At 43.5% G+C, this 24,848-nt stretch overlaps 2 protein-coding genes across 2 annotated transcripts; both read left to right on the top strand.

The window, feature by feature from the left end:
• The first annotated feature begins 14,392 nt into the window (after nt 1-14,392).
• LOC141332759 (antigen WC1.1-like) lies at nt 14,393-17,531 on the top strand. Its single transcript, XM_073837722.1, has 5 exons — nt 14,393-14,438; nt 14,621-14,935; nt 16,314-16,616; nt 16,762-17,115; nt 17,224-17,531. The coding sequence occupies exons 1-5, from the start codon at nt 14,393-14,395 to the stop codon at nt 17,529-17,531; spliced, it is 1,326 nt and encodes a 441-aa protein (XP_073693823.1).
• A 250-nt stretch (nt 17,532-17,781) lies between these two features.
• LOC141332758 (scavenger receptor cysteine-rich type 1 protein M130-like) lies at nt 17,782-24,320 on the top strand. Its single transcript, XM_073837721.1, has 17 exons — nt 17,782-17,992; nt 18,338-18,640; nt 18,740-18,956; nt 19,313-19,482; nt 19,822-20,136; nt 20,201-20,524; nt 20,602-20,919; nt 21,014-21,316; nt 21,433-21,504; nt 21,659-21,973; nt 22,076-22,282; nt 22,381-22,464; nt 22,610-22,669; nt 23,451-23,504; nt 23,855-23,914; nt 24,101-24,163; nt 24,268-24,320. Exons 1-17 carry the CDS (start codon nt 17,782-17,784, stop codon nt 24,318-24,320), a joined length of 3,129 nt encoding a protein of 1,042 aa, XP_073693822.1.
• The last annotated feature ends 528 nt before the right edge of the window (nt 24,321-24,848 follow it).

The raw sequence follows: 24,848 nt of genomic DNA, 5'->3' as shown, positions 1-24,848 counted from the left end.
CACTCAACCCTGGAGGTAGTCAGTGAGGCTGAATAGCCTGTGCAACAGAACTACCTACGTGGAGTTTCTGAGGAGTGACTGCTTCAACAGAGGAAGCCTAAAAACACTCTGTGCCTTGCAAAGGATAACTCTAAGAGTGGGGGGTCTCATGACCCATCTACACTTCAACACTGGGGGTAGTCAGTGAGGCTGAATAGCCTATGCGACAGTACCTGAGTGGAGTCTGGAGAGTGGAGGCTTCAGCGAGAGGAAGCCTGGCAACATTCTGTGGGCAAGAGAAGACTCTAAGAGTGGAGGTCTCATGACCTAACTACACTTCAACATTGAAGGTAATCAGCGAGGCTGAATAGCCTATGCGACAGTACTACCTGAGTGGAGTCTGGAGAGTGGAGGCTTTCAAGAGAGGAAGCCTGACAACACTTCATGCTTAGCAAAGAAGAACTCTAAGAGTGGAGGTCTCATGACCTATCTACACTTCAATACTGAAGGTAATCCGCGAGGCTGAATAGCCTGTGTGACAGAATTACCTGCGTGGAGCTCTTCTGGAGAGTGGAGGCCAGAGGAGGCGTCAACACTCAATCCCGCTAACAGTGCTATCTGGATTGGAGTTGGAAAAACTAAAAGGTTTTTGTAAAAAAAAACAACTCAAAAATGGGAACAGAGGTTTCCCTGCGTGGCCCACACCGTATAGGATTTAGAAAAGGACCCACCAGTCGGGGGAGACCTTTACCACCAGCGTGGATTTCAGAAAAATGCCTAGTAATGCATTTACCACTCATGTGGATTTTAAGGAGTGCTCAAGGACTTGCGTGAGTAAACACCACAAATGTGGTTTTGAATAGGTGCCCAGAGCATAGCGAGAGGATCACCAGATTGCAATCTCTAGGCGATAGCAAAGCCTGAAAGCGGAGCTTCTGGAGAGGGGAGGCTTCAGCAGAAAGACTCTCTAAAGCGAGAGGAGGCCTACGACGCTCCCCTTAGGAAAACTCTTCAGAGTGGAGGCCTCAAAGTGAACGCTCTAAGCGAGGGGAGGCCTGACTACACTCGACGCTCAAAGAAGTGGCAAAAACTTACAGTAGAGCTAACAATCCAGAATAGCATTTATTTTATAGCTCTGTGTAGTGGAGGCTCCGAGATTGCATCTCTAAAGAGAGAAGCCTACAACACTAGATTTTTGGTGAGTGGTAGACAGCACTCCTCCAAAAATAGTCAGCGAGGCACCCAGGGGCCTACCAGCTGCATAACTGTGAGAGTGAAGGTCTCAGTACTGTGGCTGTGACAGAGAGGAGACCTATTACACTGTAAGTTGGAGTTGAAAAAACTTAAGGGTTTTGGAACCAACTCGAAGATGGGCACGGAGGATTCCCCTGCGTGGTCCACACCATATAGGATTTCAGAAAAGGACCCTACCCTCATGGGGGGGAACTTTACCATAAATATGGATTTAATGAAGTGCCTAAGTAGTGCACTTACCACTCAAGTGGTTTTTAAGGAATGCTCAACGACTTGCGTGAGTAATCACCACTAATGTGGGTTTGAGGAGGTGCTCTGAGCATAGCGAGGAAGACACCAATATTATTTCGGGCGATAGCAAAGCCCAGAAGCGGAGCTTCAGTGAGGGGAGGCTTCAACGGACGGACTCTCTCGAGCGCAAACAAGCCTGACGACGCTCAGCTGAGGAAGCTCTTCCGAGTGGAGGCCTCGGTTTGAACACCCTCTAGAGGAGGGGAGGCCTAACTACACTCAACGCTTGAAGTGACAGGCTCACGAAAAGGGCTCATATGCTAAAGCAGAGCTGCATTATTGTGTTTTCGGCCTGTATTTCTGGAGAGTGGAGGCTAAACAGAAATACCTCAAACAGAGGGAGCCTGGCGACACTCGAACCAATAAAAAGCTCTCATGAGTGGAGGTCTAAAAGAGTGACCTGACTACACTCAACGCTAAGAAGTATTATCTCATATACGAGTCCACACGTTAGTAGGACTCCGTAGAGAGAAGGCTTTAAAAGACATCCCTGAGGGGAAAAAAGCCTGACTATACTCAGTTCTGGCAGAGGGGCTTTAGCACGATACCAGAAGATAGTTTAGCGAGGCCCAGAATGAGAATGAGAATGAGAAGCGGGGCTTTTTTTTTTTTTTCTTTAAGAGAGCGGAGGCTTAAGTAAAACATCTCTCTCTCAGAGAGGAGGCCTGACAACGCTCTGTTCACCCTATCACAGAAACTCCTAGGAGTGGAGGTCTCACATATGTGTATACAAATATTCACAGGGAAGGGACCTGACTACACTCGTGCAAAAAGAGTATAATTTTAGCAGGGTTTAAGCGAGCGGAGGCTTCAGCAGAGCGAATTTTTTTTTTTTTTTTTGCTTGAGGCGGCCTTACAACGCTCAAGAGGGTTTTTCATGTTTTAGCATATTTTCATATGTATATGTATGCTAAGTAATGTCTATACCAAGCTCACTCTAGCGGAGGCTTCAAGCCTGACAACGCTTAACCCAAAGGGGATTTAACTACAAGTGGAGGTCTCTACATACTGTTTTTTTTTTTTTTTTTAACGAGGGGAGACCTAGCTACACTCGGCACTTGGTGGCAGTAGAACTCAAGGGGAGCTCGAAAACTGCAATAACAGTCACCCAAGCGGAGCTGGTAGACAAACAGACATACACATAAAATATTTTATTTTCCAGTGTACTGTTTCACATACCGGGCCATCAGATTGAGTATCAATCTCATCATCGGCCCAGCCCCAGAGTCTTTGGCGAGGGGAAAGGAAAGGCAGGCAGCCGAACGGACGTGAGTGGAAACCGGGAGAGGAGACTCTAGGTACCCGATCCGGGCCTGCCGCCACGCCTGCGCTGGATCGTCTCCCTTAGATCCCCTCTCCTATTCCGCGCATCACGCCTCCTATGGGACCGACTCCTCCCGGGGGGAGGGCCGCGAGTGGCCACACTGGCAACCTGGCCTCGTCTCTGGCCCCTGGACCAAGACGGGCCTGGCTTTCCCCGGTGTTCGGGTGGGGGCGTGGACCGGCGAGGGATGCATGATTTAAAAGCCGCCGAGCGCGCCTTTGCCTCTCTGAATTTCTCGACCACCGCCTCGACGGATGTGCCGAACAACTCAAATGGCGAAACCGGCGCATCGAGGAGAAATCGTTTCTCTTTCTCCCTAATGTCCGCCAGGTTCACCCACAAATGTCTCTCCGTGGCCACCATCGCCAACATGGACCTGCCCACCGCAGTCGCTGTCTGTCTGGTGGCCCTCAGAGAGAGATCCGTGGTGCGGCGCAGCTCAGCCACCTCCTCTGGGGAAAGACCTCAGTCCAGATCTTTCAGTAGATCTGCCTGGTACGCCTGCAATACTGCCACCGTGTGCAGAGCAGCACCAGCCTGACCCACTGCCGCATATGCCCTGCCATTCAGCCGAGATGTTTCTCTCAAAGGCTTGGATGGCAGGGTCGGAGCCTTCAGGGTCGATGTCCCTCCCGCTGAGAGATAGTTCGCAAACGTCTGCTCAATGGGAGGAATCGAAGCATATCCGTGCCCATGCATTCCCTCGACATCAGCATAGTTCACATGCTGATGCCTGTGAATGCGGGCTGAATAAGGTCTGTCCCATGCCTTCTCGATCTCTTTATGCAGATCGGGAAGGAATGGGAGGCTCACGGGAGTTGGTTTGTTATGGCCGGGAAGAAATCGCTCGTCCAATCTGCCCAGAGCGGCTTCTTCCTCGGCGCGCTTCCACTCGAGATCTAATCGGGAAGCCGCGTGGTCCATAACCGACATCAACTCCACATATGCGGGGCAAGGAGGCTGCACGGGCTCAGAAAACTCATCTTCTTCCATATCAGCCTCCTGCTCGCCCTGGCTTGAAGCCAAAAGAGCACTCGCTGCAGGATCGGAAGATGTGAGAGACAGCACATCTCCCGCTAGCAGCGCGTCCTCGTCTTCGGCTGACGCGCGCGAGAGATTAACCCCTCTCTCAAACTCGTCAGCCAGCTCCACCTGTGATCCCCACGATCTCAGCCGCCGGGCAGCCTCAGCCGCCGCGGGACCCGAGCTGCTTGGGGCAGATGGATGTCCCGATCCTCTCGAGAAAAGAGACAAACGAGAACGGAGTTTCTTCAGGGTGAAACTCTCACAATGAACGCACTCCGCTCCTTCTAGAGCAGAGCGCGCTTGCTCTTCACCCAAACACACCACACAGAGGTCGTGTGCGTCATCAGGTGTCAGATTTCTCTGACACGGATCCGCACACTTCCTAAACAATTTCTCTCTAGGCATCGCTGTACTCACTCGCTAGATTAGAGGACTCTGAAGACAAAAAGATGGTGATGTGCTCACAGGCACCTGCTTTTATACTAGCAGGTGCCTGTTGATGACGTCATAGGCTAGCGCCGGCCTGTGTCAAGTTCACTGTCGTTGTTCTATAGCTTGTTCAGAACTGGTCATGCTGAAGGCAGTTCCCATAGTGTCCACCAGGACGTAGCGTAGAGTTCCCTCCGGAAGGGAAATGTATTTCTATTAATTATTCTCAAAAGCACTAAAATTACTGTTAATATGCCCAGAATCATATATTTTTTTAATTCATTGAATCTCATTCTGTTCTATATAGAGTTTAAAGAGATCAGGTTAACTGAGGGCTGTGAAGGGAATGTGGAGGTTTTCTACAATGGATCCTGGGGTAATGTGTGTTACAACCAAATGGACAGAGACACAGCGAGTCTGATCTGTCAAGAACTGAATTGTGGAAGATCTGGCAGTGAAATAAGATTTTCAGAGGAGCTGAAGTCCTATTACTGGCTTAATTTATTTAATTGTCGACAACATGATTCCACTATATGGCAGTGTCCATCTTCACCCTGGGGACAGAATGACTGTGATAATGAAGTCGCTACAATCACCTGCTCAGGTAAGATTTTAAACCACTTAGTAATGTTTCTGTTAATGTAAGGATTTATTTTTTATGTGAAATGTAGTAAATAGATTGTTTCTGAAAGACTAAATTAAAAAAAATTATGGTGATCATGTTATAATCTCAGAGGAGAAGAGTCATGAGTCCCCACAGAGCCAATTGACATGTTCAGCATCTCCTCACCAGAGACAGTGTTCAAGTAAGTTTAACAAATGTTTATACATTCTTTCCCACACATACTGTACTTCTTACACATAACTTATTTGTTACTGCCCTCTGTGAACCAAATTGTGTTTGTGAGAATGTGTTGATGTGTGTGCTTCAGAGTTTCTTCCTCTCAGACTGAGTGGAGGGGAGGGCCGGTGCTCTGGGAGGCTGGAGGTGTATCATAACGCTGTGTGGGGCTCGGTCTGTGATGATCAGTGGGACATCAGCGATGCTCAGGTGGTCTGCAGGCAACTGGGTTGTGGAGCAGCACTGAGGGCTGATGGGAATTCAGTCTTTGGTGCTGGTGAAGGTGTTGTGTGGCTGAATAAAGTTGAATGCAGAGGGAATGAGATTCACCTGTGGGACTGTCCTCTCTCCCTGAATAACCACACTGATTGCTCCCATAAAGAGCACGCTGGACTCACCTGTGCAGGTTACAGGAAACACTAAGAAACAGTATTTATATTTTTAGATGATTTTAGAATGTATAACATTTGTGTGTTAAAAAGAATTATGATTTGTAATCTTTTGACAGGTTTTCCAGATTTTTTTGTGTCATCTACACCTGCCACAACAACATCAGCTTCTCCTCCACGAACTCCTCCAGCAGCGTCTCTTTCCGTCTCCTCAGTGCTTGTGATTGTACTGGGAGTTGTGCTCTTACTGCTCTTAGTGCCACTGCTTATACTGATTCAGCAGAACAGAGTGATGAGGAGAGGTAGGAGAGATCCAGAGACTGTCATATTGTGTCTTGTTCAGTGTGTGATCAGTCATATGTTGTGAACTGACAGCAGGTTTGTCTGTCTACACTCACAGTTCTCTCCGACTGGTACACAGGACTTTACAAGACACCAACTGAGCCAGTTTATGAGGAACTTTATCACAGGCCCAATCACTTCTCTCAGAAAGGTGAGACATCATTGGAAATGTTAGAAGATTTAACCATATCTACATTCTGATTGATTGGGCTCCTACACAGTGTTCATTTCTGCTCTTTTACTCTAACTATTGCATCTTGTGCATATTATGCAAACAATCAACTTTGTGTGAACCACACCTGTTTTTGGTACCTGGTACAGTGGTGCAGTACACAGGGCAGCATGTTGTCCTTCTATTTATTAATCAGTCAATAAAATAAAATTCAGGTAGTCAATTAACTTTAAATAAAAAGAATGCACCTGTTTAACACACCTAATTAATCAAATAACCAGCTCATTAGAAGAGGGTTTACTCAACTATAATCATAAAAACCTCATAGTCGTTATCCCTCACACACTTTAATGCTGTTTGAATGGAACATATACACTTCTTTCGAACTGGAATCATGGCAGAATACCCTGAATACCCACTTCGCAGGGCATTTATTGTTGAATAGAACAAACCTCTGAAGTGAAAAAAGAGACATGGGGGTGTCGTGAGGACCAGGATTAAGAACCATTATGCAGAATAGCCATCAATAGCATAATAACTGTGTAACTGTGTTTTAAACAACAGGGATATCACATGGATGTGATCTAAAAGAAAAAAATCTTCAGTTTATTGCTTTGTGGAGGTTTATTACACTCACAGAAAGTACAACTTGACTGCTAGCACATTACTAATTACCCTTGCAGTGCAGTTCATTAAAAGTCAGCTTTTCTCATGCTTATTTCTTCTTTTTCTTTTGGAAAAAGAAGAAAATCTCTGAAATCCTTTTGCAGGTCATGTTTTGACTTGCTTTCACTCGTGGTGCTTTTTGACTCAAAGGAAATGATTCAGTCTGTTAATATTGATTTCTGACTGTTCTGCTCTCCTTTAACAGGGAGTTTCTTCTCTGAAAAATTGCATTCTGTGTATGAAGATATTGATGAGCTTTTCTCAGGTGATTTACAGCCTTGGTAAACCAGCGTACATAGTGCATTTGCAGTAAATATATGACACAAACATGGTGAAATTCACAAATTACAGGACATTTGCACATGTTTATTATTGTTATTAATGTATGGATGTATGCATCTATGTATTTATTTAATTCTTTATAAAACGAATGAAATCATACCAGGAGACTATGATGATGTCATCATTGATGGACAAAACCCAGACCAGGAGACAGGTGCTGATTCTCTTCTGCACTTGCAGTTCTAGTCCTCTAAGTATTTCTACACATTCAAGCTTGTTTTTCAAGTTTGTTTTGTGTGTGATGGTATTGGTTTCATGTTAAATTTCTAGATGATACACCAGATGTCTACTATGATGATGTCATTACCACTGGACAGAACTATGGTACTAAAAAGTTTTTGTTTTATATAATTTTGCATATTTATTTTTACACCCTATTTCTTCACATAAAATTTAGCTGAAATTAAATAAAGTATGAATAAGCAGAAAATGTTATTTTATCAGCTTAATTTTATATTTACAAGTTTAAAATGATTGTGTTTGTGTGTAGTGGACACACCAGAGAATTTCGCTGATGTCATCATTAATGGACAGTGCTCTCAAAGTGTAACAGGTGAGTCACACAGAACGTGTCACCAATGATCTCTGAGCCTTATTCAAAAGGCCAATGAAATTGGCGAGTGGAACGTGCGTGCCGGCCACGCCCCCGTACATACGGGGATATAAGATGGCGGCGCGCACCACTCAGTCAGGTTTTTGCTTAAGAGCCGGAGAGCTCGGCGTCAGCGCGACGTCAGATCGTGGCAGGGGAATGTAACGTCTCCGTTCCTTCCTTCAGGGAATGAGGGTTACCTACATAACCTAGACGTTCCCCTTCAGTCGAATCACTTCGACGTTACATTGGGAACTTAGACCCTTGGAACATGAGTCTGACGCCGCGTTACGCCCTACGCCACGTGCAGACAGGCGGACGTGTCCGCAGGCGGGTACGAACGTAACCTTCCCAACGCCCTGGGGCCCAATACGGGGGCCCACAGGGGTGCCAGTTGTACTGAAGCAGGTGTTGGGGGGGCGGAGCACATGAGATATTTTACATGTGGAAAGAGAATAATTCGATGTATCCATAGACACTAGGGATACACGAGGGAAACCACGGCCTTCTGGCTGACCGAGGGAATACTGAGACATGTTGCCACAACCTTGCGGGGCGAAGGAGACCCGGCAGGAGCACAGTCAGTACCTACTCCGCACTAGGCTGACTGCGGGGCATGGAGGACCCAGGTTCGCTATGGAGGGAACAGCTGGGAGTGGCGCACGGATCCAAAGGAATGGCGCAGCAAGCCGGGACCAGCCGGTCTCCCGTTACCTGACTATGTTAAAACACGGGAGGACACAGCCTCTACGCAGAGGTTGTAAAACCTGGCAAAGGTATTAGGTGTCGGACGTGCAGGTTCCATAGATCGGGACGCGGGTGCCAAATTGTGCCTATCCCCTGAGAAAGAAGGTCCTTCCTCAAGGGGATTTTCCAGGGAGGGGCTGCCGCGAGGGAAATAAGTTCTGGGAACCAGGTCCGGGTGGGCCAGTGTGGCGCAACCAGCAGTACCTGCTCCTCGTCCTCCCTGATCTTGCACAGAGTCTGTGCAAGGAGGCTTACTGGGGGAAAGGCGTACTTGGGCCCCGGAGGCCAGCTGTGTGCCAGTGCATCCCTGCCGAGGGGGGCCTCGGAGAGGGAATAGAACAGCTGGCAGTGGAAGGATTCGGGGGAGGCAAACAGGTCTATCTGGGCCTCCCCGAAATGGCTCCAAATCAGCTGGACTGTCTCGGGGTGGAGTCGCCATTCTCCAGGGTGGGTGGACTGCCGTGAGAGCTGATCGGCTGCACGGTTGAGTTCCCCTGGAATATGAACGGCACGTAGCGATTTCAGCCACGTTTGACTCCAAAGGAGCAGATGGCGGGCGAGTTGAGACATGTGACGGGAGCGAAGACCACCTTGGCGGTTGATGTAAGCTACGGTCGCAGTGCTGTCGGTACGAACAAGAACGTGTTTCTGACGCAACACCGGTCGGAAGTGGCGAAGGGCCAGAAACACTGCCAACAACTCGAAGCAATGGATGTGCCACTGCAGTCGAGGTCCTGTCCAGGAGCCTGATGCTGCTTGCCCGTTGCATACAGCACCCCAACCCGTGGTAGAGGCATCCGTGTAGACCACGGTATGCCTGGACACCTGTCCCAAGGGCACCCCTGCCCGTAGGAAAGCAGAGTCGGACCACGGGCTGAATAGGCGGCGACACTGCAGGGAAACGCCAATCCGGAGTGTGCCACGGTGCCATGCCCATCTCGGGACTCGATCGTGATACCAGCGCTGAAGCGGTCTCATATGAAGCAAGCCCAGCGGCGTAACTGCGGCTGCAGCTGCCATATGCCCCAGGAGCCTCTGAAATGTTTTGAGAGGAACCGTTGTTTTGTGTCTGATTTTTTCCAGACACTTCAGCACTGATGACGCATGCTCGTTGGTGAGGCGGGCTGTCATTTCGACCGAGTCCAGCTCCACACCGAGAAAAGAGATCCTCTGCACTGGGGAGAGTTTGCTCTTCTCTCGGTTGACCTGAAGGCCCAGACGGCTGAGGTGCTGGAGCACCGGGTCCCTCTGTTCGCACAACAGATCTCACGAGTGAGCTATGAGGAGCCAAGATAGTTGAGGATGTGAAAGCCCGCCTGCCAAAGGGGGGACAGGGCTGCCTCCGCGACCTTCGTGAAGACGTGGGGAGAGAGGGACAGGCTGAACGGGAGAACTTTGTACTGATATGCCCGACCCTCGAAAGCAAACCGTAGAAAGGGTCTGTGTCGAGGAAGAATCGAGACATGAAAGTAGGCGTCCTTCAGGTCGATGGCTGCAAACCAATCCTGGTGGCGGATGCATGTGAGCATGCGCCTCGTGGTGAGCATCTTGAACGGCAGCCTGAGAAGGGACCGATTCAGTGCTCTGAGATCCAGGATGGGTCTTAACCCACCGCTCTTTTTGGGCACGATGAAGTAGGGACTGTAGAACCCTGACTTCATCTTGGCTGGAGGGACTGACTCGATTGCGTCCTTCGCCAGTAGGACTGCAACCTCCGCATGCAGGACAGCGGCATGTGTGTCTGATTGGACAGTAGTGTGAAGCACGCCTCTGTACATGGTGGGACGCCTGGCGAATTGAATCGCATAGCCGAGACGTACCGTCCGTATCAACCACTGCGAGGGGCTGAGAAGCTGAAGCCAGGCTCCCAGCCGAGTCGACAGGGGTATCAAGGGAACGTTGACCGACGTGACCACGGTGGGGCAGCCTAGGGGGGGAAGGGGAAGGGGACTGATCCCAGAAGGATGAACGTCCTGGAAAAAAGTCCGGCTGCATTGAGCAGCGCTTACCTTCTTCCCTGGTTCCCGCGCTGGCGACGTCCAGCTCCGAGTCTGGTTCCGAGGAGTGGAAACACTGCTCAGGAAGGAAAGGAGGTGAGAAATTCAGCTCTTCTTGTGATTTTGTGGGTGGCGATGTTATATGAGTACACAGCAACCCCCGGCCCTCCACAGGGGGTGGGAACGCAGATGTCCTTGTCCCCAAAAGAGCAGATTTCTTCACCTCCGGGGTGCCCGTCTCAGGGACGCTTCGTAGCTCGCCTGCGGGTGTTCTTCGCAGGACCCTGAGAAGCGAGCGGCGCCCCTCTCCCACGGGGAGCTCGACGTCGGGCTGCGAGTCTCGCTTCGTGGATCTCAGCAGGGGACGGAGCTGGAGTTGGTTGAGGAGCCGTGGGGGGGTGCTCTCAGCGACGAGCAGGCGGAGGCGGGGGCCCCGGCGGCAGAAGGGTTGTTCTTACCTCACGGCGGGCCAGGATATGTCTTATGGCCTCAGTCTGCTTCTGGACCGTGGAGAACTGCTGGGCAAAATCCTCCACGGTGTCGCCGAACAGGCCACCCTGGGAGACAGGAGAGTTGAGAAAGCAAGCTTTGTCGGCCTCTGCCATCTGAGCCAGGGTCAGCCATAGGTGCCGTTCCTGGACCACGCAGGTGGACATCACCTGACCAAGGGAACGCGCCGTGAAGTCGGTGGCGGCGCGGAGTTCCTCAAATGTCCCTTGGTCTGGACCACTCTCGTGCAGGTGTTTGAGAGTGCACCGCCACAGCGCACTCAACCTGGGGGATCGCCACGTACCCCTTGGCTGCCCCGCCATCGAGAGTGGCGAGGGGAGAGGAGCTGGAGCGCGCTCTAAACGAATACGTAGTGCGCCACGATTTTGTCAGCTCCTCATGCACCTTCGGGAAGAAAGGAACCGGGGGAGAGCGCGGCGGTGCCGCCAGTGCGCTCCCCAGGAACCAGTCATCCAGCCTAGAGGGATCGGCCGGAGGCTCACTGGGAACCTCCAAGCCTATCCCCCTGGCCGCCCGGAGAAGCATAGCCGAAAGAAGCATAGTTCGCGAACGAGCGGCGGGACTTCAGCGTGGCCATGGACATGCTCTCACAGTGCGGGCATGATCCATCCGTGAACGCTGCCTGAGCGTGCTCAAAGCCCGTGAGGCAGCGTTCATGTCCGTCTGCTGGAGTGAGGAAACTACCACATCCAGAAACGCACGGCCGCAGAGCCATTCTGAAAAGAACGTCTGATCGGCCGTGAGAAATTGCTCTTTTGTGACCCCCGGATTGCCCAGGGAGGAACCGCGGGGCAGTGTGCACTCGCCGGGGCTGCTCGCTGGTTGCAAAAGGCTTTTTTGAAGCCGTAAAAACGGCTGCCCACAGGGACCGTGCCGGTGGCCGCCAATAGCTCTTTTTAGAAATCACTCTTTTAGGTTTTGGCAGCACACCGGCGGGAGAGAGCATGAACTCAGGAACTCTTTTTTTTTTTTTTTTGGCGTCAGGAGAAGCTCTACCATCAGCTCTGAAGCAAAAGTCTGACTGAGTGGTGCACGCCGCCATCTTATATACCCGTATGTACGGGGGCGTGGCCGGCGCGCACGTTCCACTCGCCAATTTCATTGGCCTTTTGAATAAGGCTCAGAGATCATTGGTCTCTCAAGCAAGATCCCAATGTAACGTCGAAGTGATTCGACTGAAGGGGAACTTTGTTTTTAGTCTTGTAGTTTTCTATGACATACTAAACATGTGTTTCTACTATTAATGAATTATCATTGCTTTATAAGATTTAATCTAATAGTCTCAGACAGTCAAGAGGAGAAAGATCAATGACACAAGCTGTGTTACACATTACAGTGTAAGTTTTTATTTCACATGTGTATCAGACGGCAATCAGGAGGAGTATGATGATGTAGAGAACAGCAAAGACGATGAGATAAACCTGCTAGGTAAATAGTTTTTGTCTTGCGATTCATACACTTGATGATCTAAAAATAATGTAGTATGCTTGTATTCGAGTTGGAATTTAATTGTACAGTTGTGCAATCACAATAATGTTTTCTGTTTTGTTTGATTTTCCAGATTATGATGATGTTATGATTTAGGGGAGGTGTAGAATGATGATGCAAGGGCTGTATAACTCAATGGCCACACCCACTTTCACGGCTCAAGGAGTTTTTTTTGTTTGTTTGGTTTTTTTTTTGGTTGGTTGGTTGATTTTTTTTTTTTTTTTTTTTACATTTTAGAGTTGCTTTTGATACATCTTAGATACTTTAGAGTCATAAACTCAAATCTTGATCAACATAATTACTGCAAACATAATTTCTAGTGATTTAGGTTCAAGTTTAAGTGTTTGTTTTCATATTTTTATAAACTTTTTTTATTCCTGTCAAATGAGACGTAAGAGAGCTTTAATATTTAATTAATCTCTGATGTGTTTTCTAATTTTTTTCTCTATACTGTATTTTTTTATCAACTCAAAATTAACTAGAAAAAAATATCTTCAAACTTTAATATACAGTCTACATTATGCAACTATATGCATTTCAAGGCTATTTGACTAGCGGCTACCAATGCTGCTGCTGCTGTTGTTGTTGTTGTTGTTGTTGTTGTTGTTGTTGTTTTAAGTTTTGTTTGCTTCTTTGCTAGAGACATGGATATTATGCTATGATTTGTTTGTGTCTATAGACAGTCAGACAAACAAAATAATGTCAGAAGTCTAATGACAGTTAAGACTGAGCCAGCAAATATCAGTGTGATTTCAGCCCTGTGGATTTTACGGTCTTTTTAATGCTATCTTGTGGAGATCAATAGCATTAATAGACATTTCTAAAGCCATTTTCAGAAATCATTCTGTGAAAATCTTCTTAAAAAATGTCATAAATAATAAAAAGCTTTTTTTTTTATAATAAAAGGAAGCATTTTATTAAGCTTTTGTTTAGTATTTTAAAGTTCATGTAACTTTTTTCCAGTAAATGGTTGTTTTGTAATTAGCCAAAGCAACAATACATGTACATGCAAAAACAAAATAGTGTAATGTAAGACAATATATTATATTTATATCGTTAATATAAAAATATTATTTGAATGAATATTATTCCAACAGTATTAAAAAGAGGTGTTTGTACTTGTTTGTACTTGCTTGATCGTGTTTGTACTTATTTGGACTTATTAGCTGCTCATTGTATTTTTGCTGCCATCTAGTGGGTGAATAAAGCACTGCCACATCAACGCACAACTCCTTACTTTTTTAACCACAGTTTATTTGATTTGTGTCATTCATTTTATTTTATTTTATTTTATTTATGCATTTTTTAGATTGCGAGCAAAGTGCTAATTAAATAGTTATTAAATTCTGGCATATGGATTGCAGTTGGATAGAGCTAAGAAAGCTCCTGAGTGGCAAATGGCCAAAATACTTGTATTCCTGTAATAAATAAATTGAAATAGCTGGAAGTAGCTTGTCCAAATTTTAATGTTATAAAGTTTTAATTATCATGTTTGTTTCAATCCTTGTTTTAAATTTAAGTTTAAAGTGAGCATTCATCTGTATCTCAGCAGGTGTTGATGCTGTAAATATCCTGAAGTGCTTCCTCTCTTTGAAATCTCCTGTATGATGTTTTACTATCTTTTGCTTCTGGCAGGTGTGTGTGTGTGTGTGTGTGTGTGTGTGTGTGTGTGTGTGTGTGTGTGTGTGTGTGTGTGTGTGTGTGTGTGTGTGTGTGTGTGTGTGTGGAGGAGGAGTCCTTTTCTGTGCTGCTGTTCTTTTGAAATATATGGTGAAAATAAGAAATGCCTCCTCTGATTTGTCACTGAAGTTGTTTGATGATTTCCTCTGTTGTGTCTAATAAGGTAGTAAAGAGTCTCATTGGCAGCTGCAGGTCTCTCTCTCTCCCTCTCTCTCCCTCACTGTTTGCTTTAGGGTGCTGATAAAACCCCATTTCTTCAGTATTTTTGGAAAGAGAAGAGGAGAAACTCAAAACTGTGTTCTCAGCTGATAAAATACTAGATGATGAGGAGTTTAATGCTTATGTTCCTGATAAAACTCATCACAGCTGGTAAGTAAATTTTATTTGTGGAGGAAAATAATCTCAATTTAATTTTTTTCTTCAAATGTAAGATGCTTTATTTTTATTCTGTCAAACTTAAATCATCCTTTTTTTTTCTATGTCATCGGTTTTCCAGTCATGTTCATTGTATCTTTATCTCTTCGCCTCTTATTTATCTGTTTTGCAAATAGACAGTGTGAATGTGAGACTGGTTGGCGGCCACAGTCGCTGTGCTGGCACAGTGGAGGTTCACCATAGAGGTCAGTGGGGAACAGTGTGTGGCGATTACTGGGATTTGTCTGATGCTGCAGTGGTGTGTAGAGAGCTGGACTGTGGAGAACCTCTAGATGCTCTGGGTGATGCTCAATTTGGACCAGAATCAGAACGAGCCTGGATGAAATATGTTGCATGCAATGGATCAGAGTCCACACTGAAGAACTGTGGGTCATCAGGGTGGGGTAAAAACACCTGTGACTATAATGAGGGTGCTGGAGTCATCTGCTCAGGTAAACCGCTGCCTTTTTTCTGAATTAGTTTAAACTTTTTTTCAGACTTGCAAAATAATGATGCTGGGAATAATAAACATAAAATAATTATTTCTCTTTTACATAGGTAATAAATGTTTTATGCATATTTAATAACAATCATCCATTTTAAACAGTTTGAAACAGGGATATTTAAAGGTCTGGCAGATTGAATGTCTGTTGTTGGACATTTACTGATTGGGGAAAAAACTGAATTACCCTGTTTCCGTCTATAAAACGTGAAAAGTTTGTATTAGTGTTTTCTTATGTAATACAAGGGAGAAGCATACCCATCCAAATGCTGTACTGTAGGCCTATTACGCTACACAGCTTTTAAAAAATCTGAATGGATTGTGTATGATGCTCAGTTTTAAGACTTTTCAGATTTTAAAAGTTGTAAACTTGTAATTATACATAATATGATGTTGGAGAGGACATTTTGGTTTGAAACATTGCAGAACCACTGAGTTAAGCTATGTTAACACTGTCAGTGTTTGGGATTGACACGTAAAAACAGTTTGTTTTCTCCATAGGGAAACTGATATTTAACATCTGACAAACCCTTATATACACACCTATTCTGAGCTCTGAGGTTGTTAAACAATTGTACTGTATATGCTTTTGTTAAACCCATCTGATTGCATAAATTAAACTTTTTTTAATCAAGTTTGATAGCAGAATTTGAGGTGAACAGAAACCAAGAGTGCCAGCTTTAGCTCAGATCTTACATCTTTAGTTCATCTGATGAAGCGCCAACAAATGTCGATCAATCTTCCTAGTCTCTAACAATACCTAAAGCAAAGTGCAACACGCAATATATCGAAATAGCCCCAGCTTCTTGAATGCAACAGCTGATAGTATATAACATTGTATATTATTTCCTTGGTTTAGTTTATGTAACACAAACATTTAGCTTTGGTTATATTCGCCGGTACCCTGAGAAATGTATAATGAGAAATGTTTAATTTTAAAATTAGGAATTTAAATTAGTTTGTAATGTAGTTTTTTTTTACTTTATTATTTACAATATAGACTAATTATTTAGGTTTTCTGGCAACTTCCCTATACTGTTTCTATAATTTTTGAATGCTTGGCAGTCAAAACATATTTTTTTTTTAAATAAAACATGCAAAGAGAAATTGTTAAATTGTGGCAATCGTATTAGTCACAAAACTTCAGTTTTGAATTTGTGGGGACAATCCGATTAAAATATCTCATTATTTTCCCCAAGCAATTGCCTGTTAAGCCTGCCCTGTAGCTGCATAAGTCTAGATAAGTTAACATAAACATTATTATATTTATTGGAAATTGACCATATAGATGTCATTAACATGTCTGATAAATGTCTGTTTTCTTTTAGAAGTCAGGCTGGTTGGAGGTTCTCGCTGTTCTGGGAGGTTAGAGATACTTCGTGATCAGACGTGGATGTCAGTGTGTGACGCTGTCTTTGACCAGCAGGATGCAGAGGTTGTGTGTAGAGAGCTGGACTGTGGGGCTCCTGTACAGGTGCTGGGAGCAGCTGCTTTTGGCAAAGGAGACGCTCAGATGTGGACACAAGAGATTCAGTGCAGAGGAAATGAATCTCAGATTCACCTCTGTCCAACATCACCATCATATGAAAATAACTGTTCTCATGAATACAGTGTTGGACTGATGTGTGCAGGTTGGAGCTAATTTTTTTCCTCAGATTCAAATCACAAGTTTTAGTTAGTTTGTTTTTTTAACCCTCATTGTGCGAATACTTTATCTCTTTTTTTCTCTCTTCCTCTGTGCCTCTTGATCTTTTATTCTCTTTGTTCAATATACAGACCATGTAAATGTGAGGTTGGTTGGTGGTCACAATCGTTGTGCTGGTAGAGTGGAGTTTCTTTATAGAGGTCAGTGGGGAACAGTGTGTGGTGATTTCTGGCATATGGCTGATGCTGCAGTGGTGTGTAGAGAGCTGGACTGTGGAGAACCTGTGGATGCTCTGACTGATGCTCATTTTGGACCAGGATCAGGACCAGTGTGGGTGAGTTATGTCATGTGTACTGGATCAGAATCCACACTGAAGAATTGTGAGTCAGCAGGATGGAGTGAAAAAAATTGTGATCATACTAAAGATGCTGGAGTCATCTGCTCAGGTGAGTTGTTCCAAACCTCTGAAGTTTCATTAATGATGAGTCTCCTGCATTTATTTATTCATTCATTCATTCATTCATTTTATTGTTAAGCATATTTTTTTTAATTAAAAGATAAGCATCAGTGTTATATTCATATTTTGTTCCTAGGTGTCAGGCTGGTTGGAGGATCTCGATGCTCTGGGAGGTTAGAGATACTCCATGATCAGACATGGATGTCAGTGTGTGACGCTGCCTTTGACCAGCAGGATGCAGAGGTTGTGTGTAGAGAGCTGGACTGTGGGGCTCCTGTACAGGTGCTGGGAGCAGTTTCTTTTAACAAAGGAAATGTTGAGATGTGGACACAAGAGGTTCAGTGCAGAGGAAATGAATCTCAGATTCACTTCTGTCCAACATCACCATCACGTGAAAACAACTGCTCACATAAATTCAGTGTTGAGCTAGTGTGTGCAGGTTAGAGCTAATTTCCTTTCAGATTCAAACCTCTGGATTTTGAATGAATGTAATATAGAAGTATGTTATTTTTCATCTCATTCTTTCTTTGGCTCTTTTTTTTCAATATTTCTGTTTTCTCAATATGCCTTGCTCTGTTTTCAATAAACAGCACATGTGAATGTGAGGTTGGTTGACGGTAATAATCGCTGTGCTGGTAGAGTGGAAGTTCATCATAGAGGTCAGTGGGGAAGAGTGTATGATCTTGGCTGGGATATGGCTGATGCTGCAGTGGTGTGTAGAGAGCTGGACTGTGGAGATCCTGTAGATGCTCTAAATAATGCTAAATTTGGACCAGGATCAGGACCAATCTGGATGAATTATATCAGGTGTATTGGATCTGAGTCTACACTGAAGAATTGTGGATCAAAAGGATGGGGTAAAAATGACAGAGATCATTCTGGAGATGCTGGAATCATCTGCTCAGGTAAACTGTCTCAAACCTTCAAACCTCAAACATCACTGATTAATCACATTTTCATGAATTCATATAACAAATACATTTATCCAAAACATCTCACAAATTATGATTATCACAACCAAATTCTTACAAGAGCCAACAATATTTTTTTCAAGTATGAGATAGATTAGTACACAAGGCAGAAGTGAAATGCACATAAATAATGACATGATTTAAATAATATACCAGTGTTACATAATATAACAATAATAATATCTTGCAAAAAAATATGCCCATACATTTCATGAGAGAAAACATTTCTAGGTGTAAAATAGGTATTTTTATGCTTCTTTTTTCCGCGTACTTGTTCAGATGTCAGACTGTCTGACGGGTCTCACTGTTCTGGGAGGTTAGAGATACTTCATGATCAGACGTGGATGTCAGTGTGTGACGCTGCCTTTGACCAGCAGGATGCAGAGGTTGTGTGTAGAGAGCTGGACTGTGGGGCTCCTGTACAGGTGCTGGGAGCAGCTGCTTTTGGCAAAGGAGACACTCAGATGTGGACACAAGAGATTCAGTGCAGAGGAAATGAATCTCAGATTAACCTCTGTCCAACATCATTTTCACACGAACATAAGTGTTCACATGAATATAGTGCTGGACTTGTGTGTGCAGGTTGGCACAAATTGTAACCTGTATAGTAACTCTCATCTCTTTTTCTTTCTCTCTTCCTCACTGTCTGTTCATCTCTCATTTTCTCTGTTCAATATTTAGATAGTGCAAATGTGAGGTTGGTCGGTGGCCGCAGTCGCTGTGCTGGTACAGTGCAAGTTCTTCATAGAGGTCAGTGGGGAAGAGTGTGTGATTTTCACTGGGATATGGCTGATGCTATAGTGGTGTGTAGAGAGCTGGACTGTGGAGTACCTGTAGATGCTCTGGGTGATGCTCATTTTGGACCAGGATCAGGACCAGTCTGGATGAATTCTGTCAGGTGTGCTGGATCAGAGTCCACACTGAAGAACTGTAGATCACTAGGATGGTCTAATTCACACTGTGGTCACTATAGTGATGCTGGAGTCATCTGCTCAGGTGAAAGAGCCTGATCTTCAACAACTATTATTGTGATTAATTTAATGTCATATAACACTTTGCCGTAAACGAAGGGCAAAACCGTGATGTCATCTGATGTTGTTAAATTGTGCCATTTTCATTTAAATTATGTATTTTAGGTAAATAATTGTAATGAGTATTGAACAAACAAAAACACTTGCATTTTTGGCTGTTTATTTATAAAACAGATCATAAACATTCCAGACTTATTGATGGTCCTCACCTGTGCTCTGGAAGATTAGAGGTGATTCATGGGAGCACATGGCATACAGTGTGTGATGCTGCCTTTGACCAGCAGGATGCAGAGGTTGTGTGTAGAGAGCTGGACTGTGGGGCTCCTGTACAGGTGCTGGGAGCAGCTGCTTTTGGCAAAGGAGACACTCAGATGTGGACACAAGAGATTCAGTGTAAAGGAAATGAATCTCAAATATACTTCTGTCCACATCTATCTTCACGCAAGAACAACTGTTCCCATGACAATGATGTGGGACTGATATGTTTCGGTTGAGTATAAATATTTGGGATCTTTTTATGACCAAACAAAATATGTATATATTTTTTTAATTTTATTTATTTTAAATGAATGACAAATTGGATAAACTGTAAATATGCTGAGATACAAAAGAATGCTGTATACAAAACACAGTGTTACATTATACTTATATATTTAATGGACAGCGAGTTTTACTGCTCTATTCACTTGCCTTTAGTTTTACATTTAAATAAGCTGGCAGTCTTTTATTCAGGTTACACTGGGTTCAAACTGGTAAATGGTTCAGACTCTTGTTCTGGAAGAGTGGAGCTTCAGTTCCTCAATGAGTGGGGCACAGTGTGTGATGCATGCTGGGAAATGAGAGATGCCAGTGTCCTCTGTAGACAGCTGAATTGTGGGATTGCTGTGTCTGTTGTGGGATCAGACTGGTTTGGAGAGGGAAGTGGTGAAATCTGGGCTGATGTGTTTGATTGTGACGGGAATGAAACAAAACTCTCAGAATGTTCCATCTCTTCATGGAGTCGAGCTGAATGTTCTCATAGACAAGATGTTGGAGTCATCTGCTCTGGTGAGTCCCTCCTTAAGATTTTATGTAAGGCATATACTCTCCCTAAAACATGAGATCTCCACAGGTTCCTCTCTGGCTCTTCATGATGGTCTGGTGCGGTTGTCTGGAGAGAGACAGTGTGAGGGGGAGGTGGAAGTTTTCATTCATCAGGTCTGGAGGAGAGTTCTGCTGGACTCCTGGAGTCTCACTGAATCCTCTGTGGTCTGCAGACAGCTGGGCTGTGGCTCTGTGTTGAACTTCTATGGCTCCTCTTCATCCAGTCCTGAACACAGTCGTGAGTGTGTGACGGGCTTCCAGTGCTCTGGGAGTGAAGCTCATCTGGGAAACTGCAGCTCTCCACAAACTCTCAACTGCAGCTCCACACAACAGCTGTCAATCACCTGCCTTGGTGAGAACAACAACATCTGGGAAAATTCTTCAGTTGTTAGTGATCAATGTGTCAATAATGTGTCTTCTGAATATCAGGTCATGGATCCATCAGGCTGGTGGGTTCTGGTGGAGACTGTGCAGGGAGGCTGGAGGTTTTTCACAGCAGCTCATGGGGGACAGTGTGTGATGACTCCTGGGATATTAAAGATGCCCATGTGGTGTGCAGACAGCTGCAGTGTGGAGTGGCCCTCAGTAACCAGCAGGTACCAGCCTGGTTTGGTCCTGGTTCTGGACCCGTATGGCTGGATGAGGTGGAGTGTGAGGGGAATGAGACGTCCCTGTGGAGCTGCTCTTCTCCAGGCTGGGGAAAACATGACTGTCATCACAAGGAGGATGTAGGAGTCGTGTGCTCAGGTAAACATGCTATATAATTAAATTAAACTTCAAATGAATACAATAAAAACAAAACAAACTGAGATTATTAAAATATACTTACATTTCTGTATAGAGTTTAAAGAGATCAGGTTAACTGAGGGCTGTGAAGGGAATGTGGAGGTTTTCTACAATGGATCCTGGGGAAATGTGTGCTACCATAAGATGGACAGAGACACAGTGAGTCTGATCTGTCAAGAGTTGAACTGTGGAAGATCTGGTGTTTTGTCTGATTCTACAACAAAAGTGGAATCAGCTCATAACTGGCTGAATAAAGTGAAATGTCGACCACATGATTCAAGTCTATGGCAGTGTCCGTCTTCACCCTGGGGACAGAAAACCTGTGACAGGGATAAAGTAGCCAAAATCACCTGCTTAGGTAAAACTGATACAATTTCTGTCATTAAAAAAACAACATAAATCCTTTAACATTCATGAGTATATAAACAAATTGCAAATATACTGTAGCATAATATTGAATTATCTTTTGTACAGAAAATGAGAGTCATGAGTCCCCACGAAGCTATTTGACATGCTCCACAGTTCCCTACCAGAGACAGTGTTCAGGTTAGTTTATCAAATGGAGAATCATAACAGCCAAATGTAATGTATGTAATTTTGTTCTGGGGGTACCAAGAGATTTAATCCACATACACATTCATAGGCACCACTGTTCTGTCATCACTCTGCTGTCTCCTTGTCTGTGATGTGTGTGTTTTAGATCATGTTCCTCTCAGACTGAGTGGAGGGGAGGGCCGGTGCTCTGGGAGGCTGGAGGTGTATCATAACGCTGTGTGGGGCTCAGTCTGTGATGATCAGTGGGACATCAGCGATGCTCAGGTGGTCTGCAGACAGCTGGGTTGTGGAGCAGCACTGAGGGCTGATGGGAATTCAGTCTTTGGTGCTGGTGAAGGTGTTGTGTGGCTGAACAGAGTCGAGTGCAGAGGGAATGAGATTCACCTGTGGGACTGTCCTCTCTCCCTAAATAACCACAATGACTGCTCCCACAAAGAGCACGCTGGACTCACCTGTGCAGGTCATAGCAAAACACTTAGGAATAATATTAATTTGATCATTTTAGAGCTAATAATATTGATGTATTTAAGGCATTTATGTTTTTTAATGTGTTTTTTGGCAGATTTACCAGATTTAGTGTTCACTACTCCTAACCCAACAACATCAGTTTCTCCTCCAGTTCACTCAACATCAGTCACTCCTCTACAAACTCCTCTAGCAGTGTCTCTCTTCGTCCCCTCAGTGCTTGTGATTGTACTGGGAGTTGTGCTCTTCCTGCTCTTTGTGCCACTGCTTATACTGATTCAGCAGAACAGAGTGATGAGGAGAGGTAGGAGAGATCCAGAGACTGTCATATTGTGTCTTATTCAGTGTGTGATCAGTCATGTGTTGTGAACTGACAGCAGGTTTGTCTGTCTACACTCACAGCTCTCTCTGAGAGGAGATGCAAGATGATGACTGAAGCCGTTTATGAGGAGATTCAAAACAGACCAAATCACTTCACTCAGAGAGGTGAGTACTGTAAGTGGTATAGTGTTGTATGTGTTGAGATCAACAAGGTTTTGTAAGGGTGTGACTTAGCATATAATTTGAAATAATGTGTTCCAAAGGTTTGTGATCGTAAACATATTTATATTCTTCTTCTTCCCAATAACAGGAAGTGTCTTTTCTGAAGAGCAGCACTCTGGGTATGAAGATGCTGATGAGTTTCTTTCAGGTTAGAGGAATAAAATGTAATAATGTAACATACAGAAATCTGAAATTAATTGAAAACATTCACTTAGCCAGTTAACATTATTGAATGTTATATATGTTCAATATAAAAAAAAATACAAACACAATTAAGAATATAACATAATCCATTTAATTTAAGAATAGTCAGCGTAGACTAATACATACTTTGCCTTGTTCATTAATATTAACAACGAGTTTTCTGACATTTTAATAAATATTGTATTTACCTGCATTAGATTGATTATGATTACATTTTAAAGCATCCATGTGGAAACAAAACTGGATAGAGACATGAGGAGTTGGAGAGGAAAACAAAAGATTCTTAGTGCATTCCAGTAAATTATTCATATTGTAAATTAAATCAGGAGATCAGATCACAAATTCACTGTATACTGTATGTTTTTTTCCCTATGTATTTATAGCAGAATGCATAGGAAAAAAACTACAAAGAAATGAGGAAAAGACCACAGCAGACTAAAAAGCTCTTGTCATAGATATTCTTGTTATACAATGTAACATTAAATACCAAGTGTTATGTTATTCTCCAGACATCTAAAAATAGATTATGAAATAAGACTGAAATTATTTCTTTCATTCTTTTAGTATAGAATGTCTCCAAATTGCCTCCCAACATGCCTCCCATGATTTAACCGCATTATAGGCTCGCTAGGGAAAAGGTGGATAATTATCTTTAAATTTAGTGAAAGAGAATGGAGCACACTGTTATTTTTAATGTTCATTTTTATTTACTTTTTTCCCCCTAGAATCTGCGACAGAAGTCACACCTTACTATAATGATGTCACCACAGACCCAACAGGTCAGTTAATTGTAACTTCATCACAAGATTTCACATAATTAATTAACCTACTGAGCCCTTGAATAGTAAAATCTATTTGTTTAGTTATTTTTTGTTTTCGTTTTTTGCATTTAACTCATATAGAAGAGCAACAAATCACAGCAGACAATTATGATGATATAATCACTGTTGGACTGACACATCATACTAGAGGTTTATTTCTTTCATTTTTATTAAATTTTTTGAATATGCAGGTATATTTTATGGGTATGTTATTTATATTATAATTTGTATATTGTATATTTTATTATACTGTTCTAAATTGTCATTTGATTGCCTATTTGTTTATTTATTTTTGTTTGTTTTTGCAGGGGACATATCAGAAAGCTATGATGATGTCGTCATCATAAGACAGCTCTCCAAAAAAGCAGGTGTGAGTTTCATATTTTGCTTTATTTAAATAGCTTGGTGAAGTGTTTTTCTTTTCTTTTACTAAATATTATTATAGTGTTATAATTATATCAGCTCAATTATTATATTGTATATTGTAATATATTAGTGTATTTTCCAGTGTAAGATTTTGTTTGTGTAATTATTGACTGACAATTTTATATTAGAGGGAGATCTGGAGGAGTATGATGATGTGATGAATGTCAGTGAAGATGTACAAGACCTGTCTGGTAGGTTATTGTGACCTGCTTTGCCTCACACTGATTATGTTTTCTAGCTTTTCATAACTAAAACATATTATGCAATGCAAACATTTGCTCTTGTTTTCTAACAGCAGACTATGATTATTTGAGGGAGGAGCCGGGAAAACAGGGAGGAACTGTTTAGTCAGTGACTACACCCACTGCCTCACATCATATTACAGCTTTTAGTTGCTCTTCATTTGAAAAGTGTGCAATGTACCTAATGTGCCAACACAATTACATTTAGCCAAAGCTTGCTGTTGATAGATTTACTATGTAGAACAAATTTATAAAACAGACAGTTCTCTTGTATTTTGACATTTATGTGATTTTAAAAACCTCTATCTCATATCATCACTGAACATCACCTTCAGAACAAAATCACCAACATGCTTTTTGCTCTTTTGCTCTTATATTCTTTTGAAAGAAAAGATTATTGCACATGGCTATGTAGTGTAAATGTATGTCTTATGAGGCAATTAGCAAAAAAATAAAAATATTCTCTCTTTTGTTATTTTTTTTCTCAGATATTTACAATGTTATTTAGACTACAATAATAAATGATTTCAAAGATCCAGAAAATCTATTTCTTTATTCAAGCTGCATTGTGGAACATTTGCCTCTGTATCGCCACCTATCTTTGAAACATAAACTTACATGATAAGGGAAAAAC

Source organism: Garra rufa, chromosome 4, assembly GCF_049309525.1.
Source record: "Garra rufa chromosome 4, GarRuf1.0, whole genome shotgun sequence".
Classification (NCBI taxonomy): domain Eukaryota; kingdom Metazoa; phylum Chordata; class Actinopteri; order Cypriniformes; family Cyprinidae; genus Garra; species Garra rufa.
This window is presented reverse-complemented; position numbering and strand designations above follow the sequence as displayed.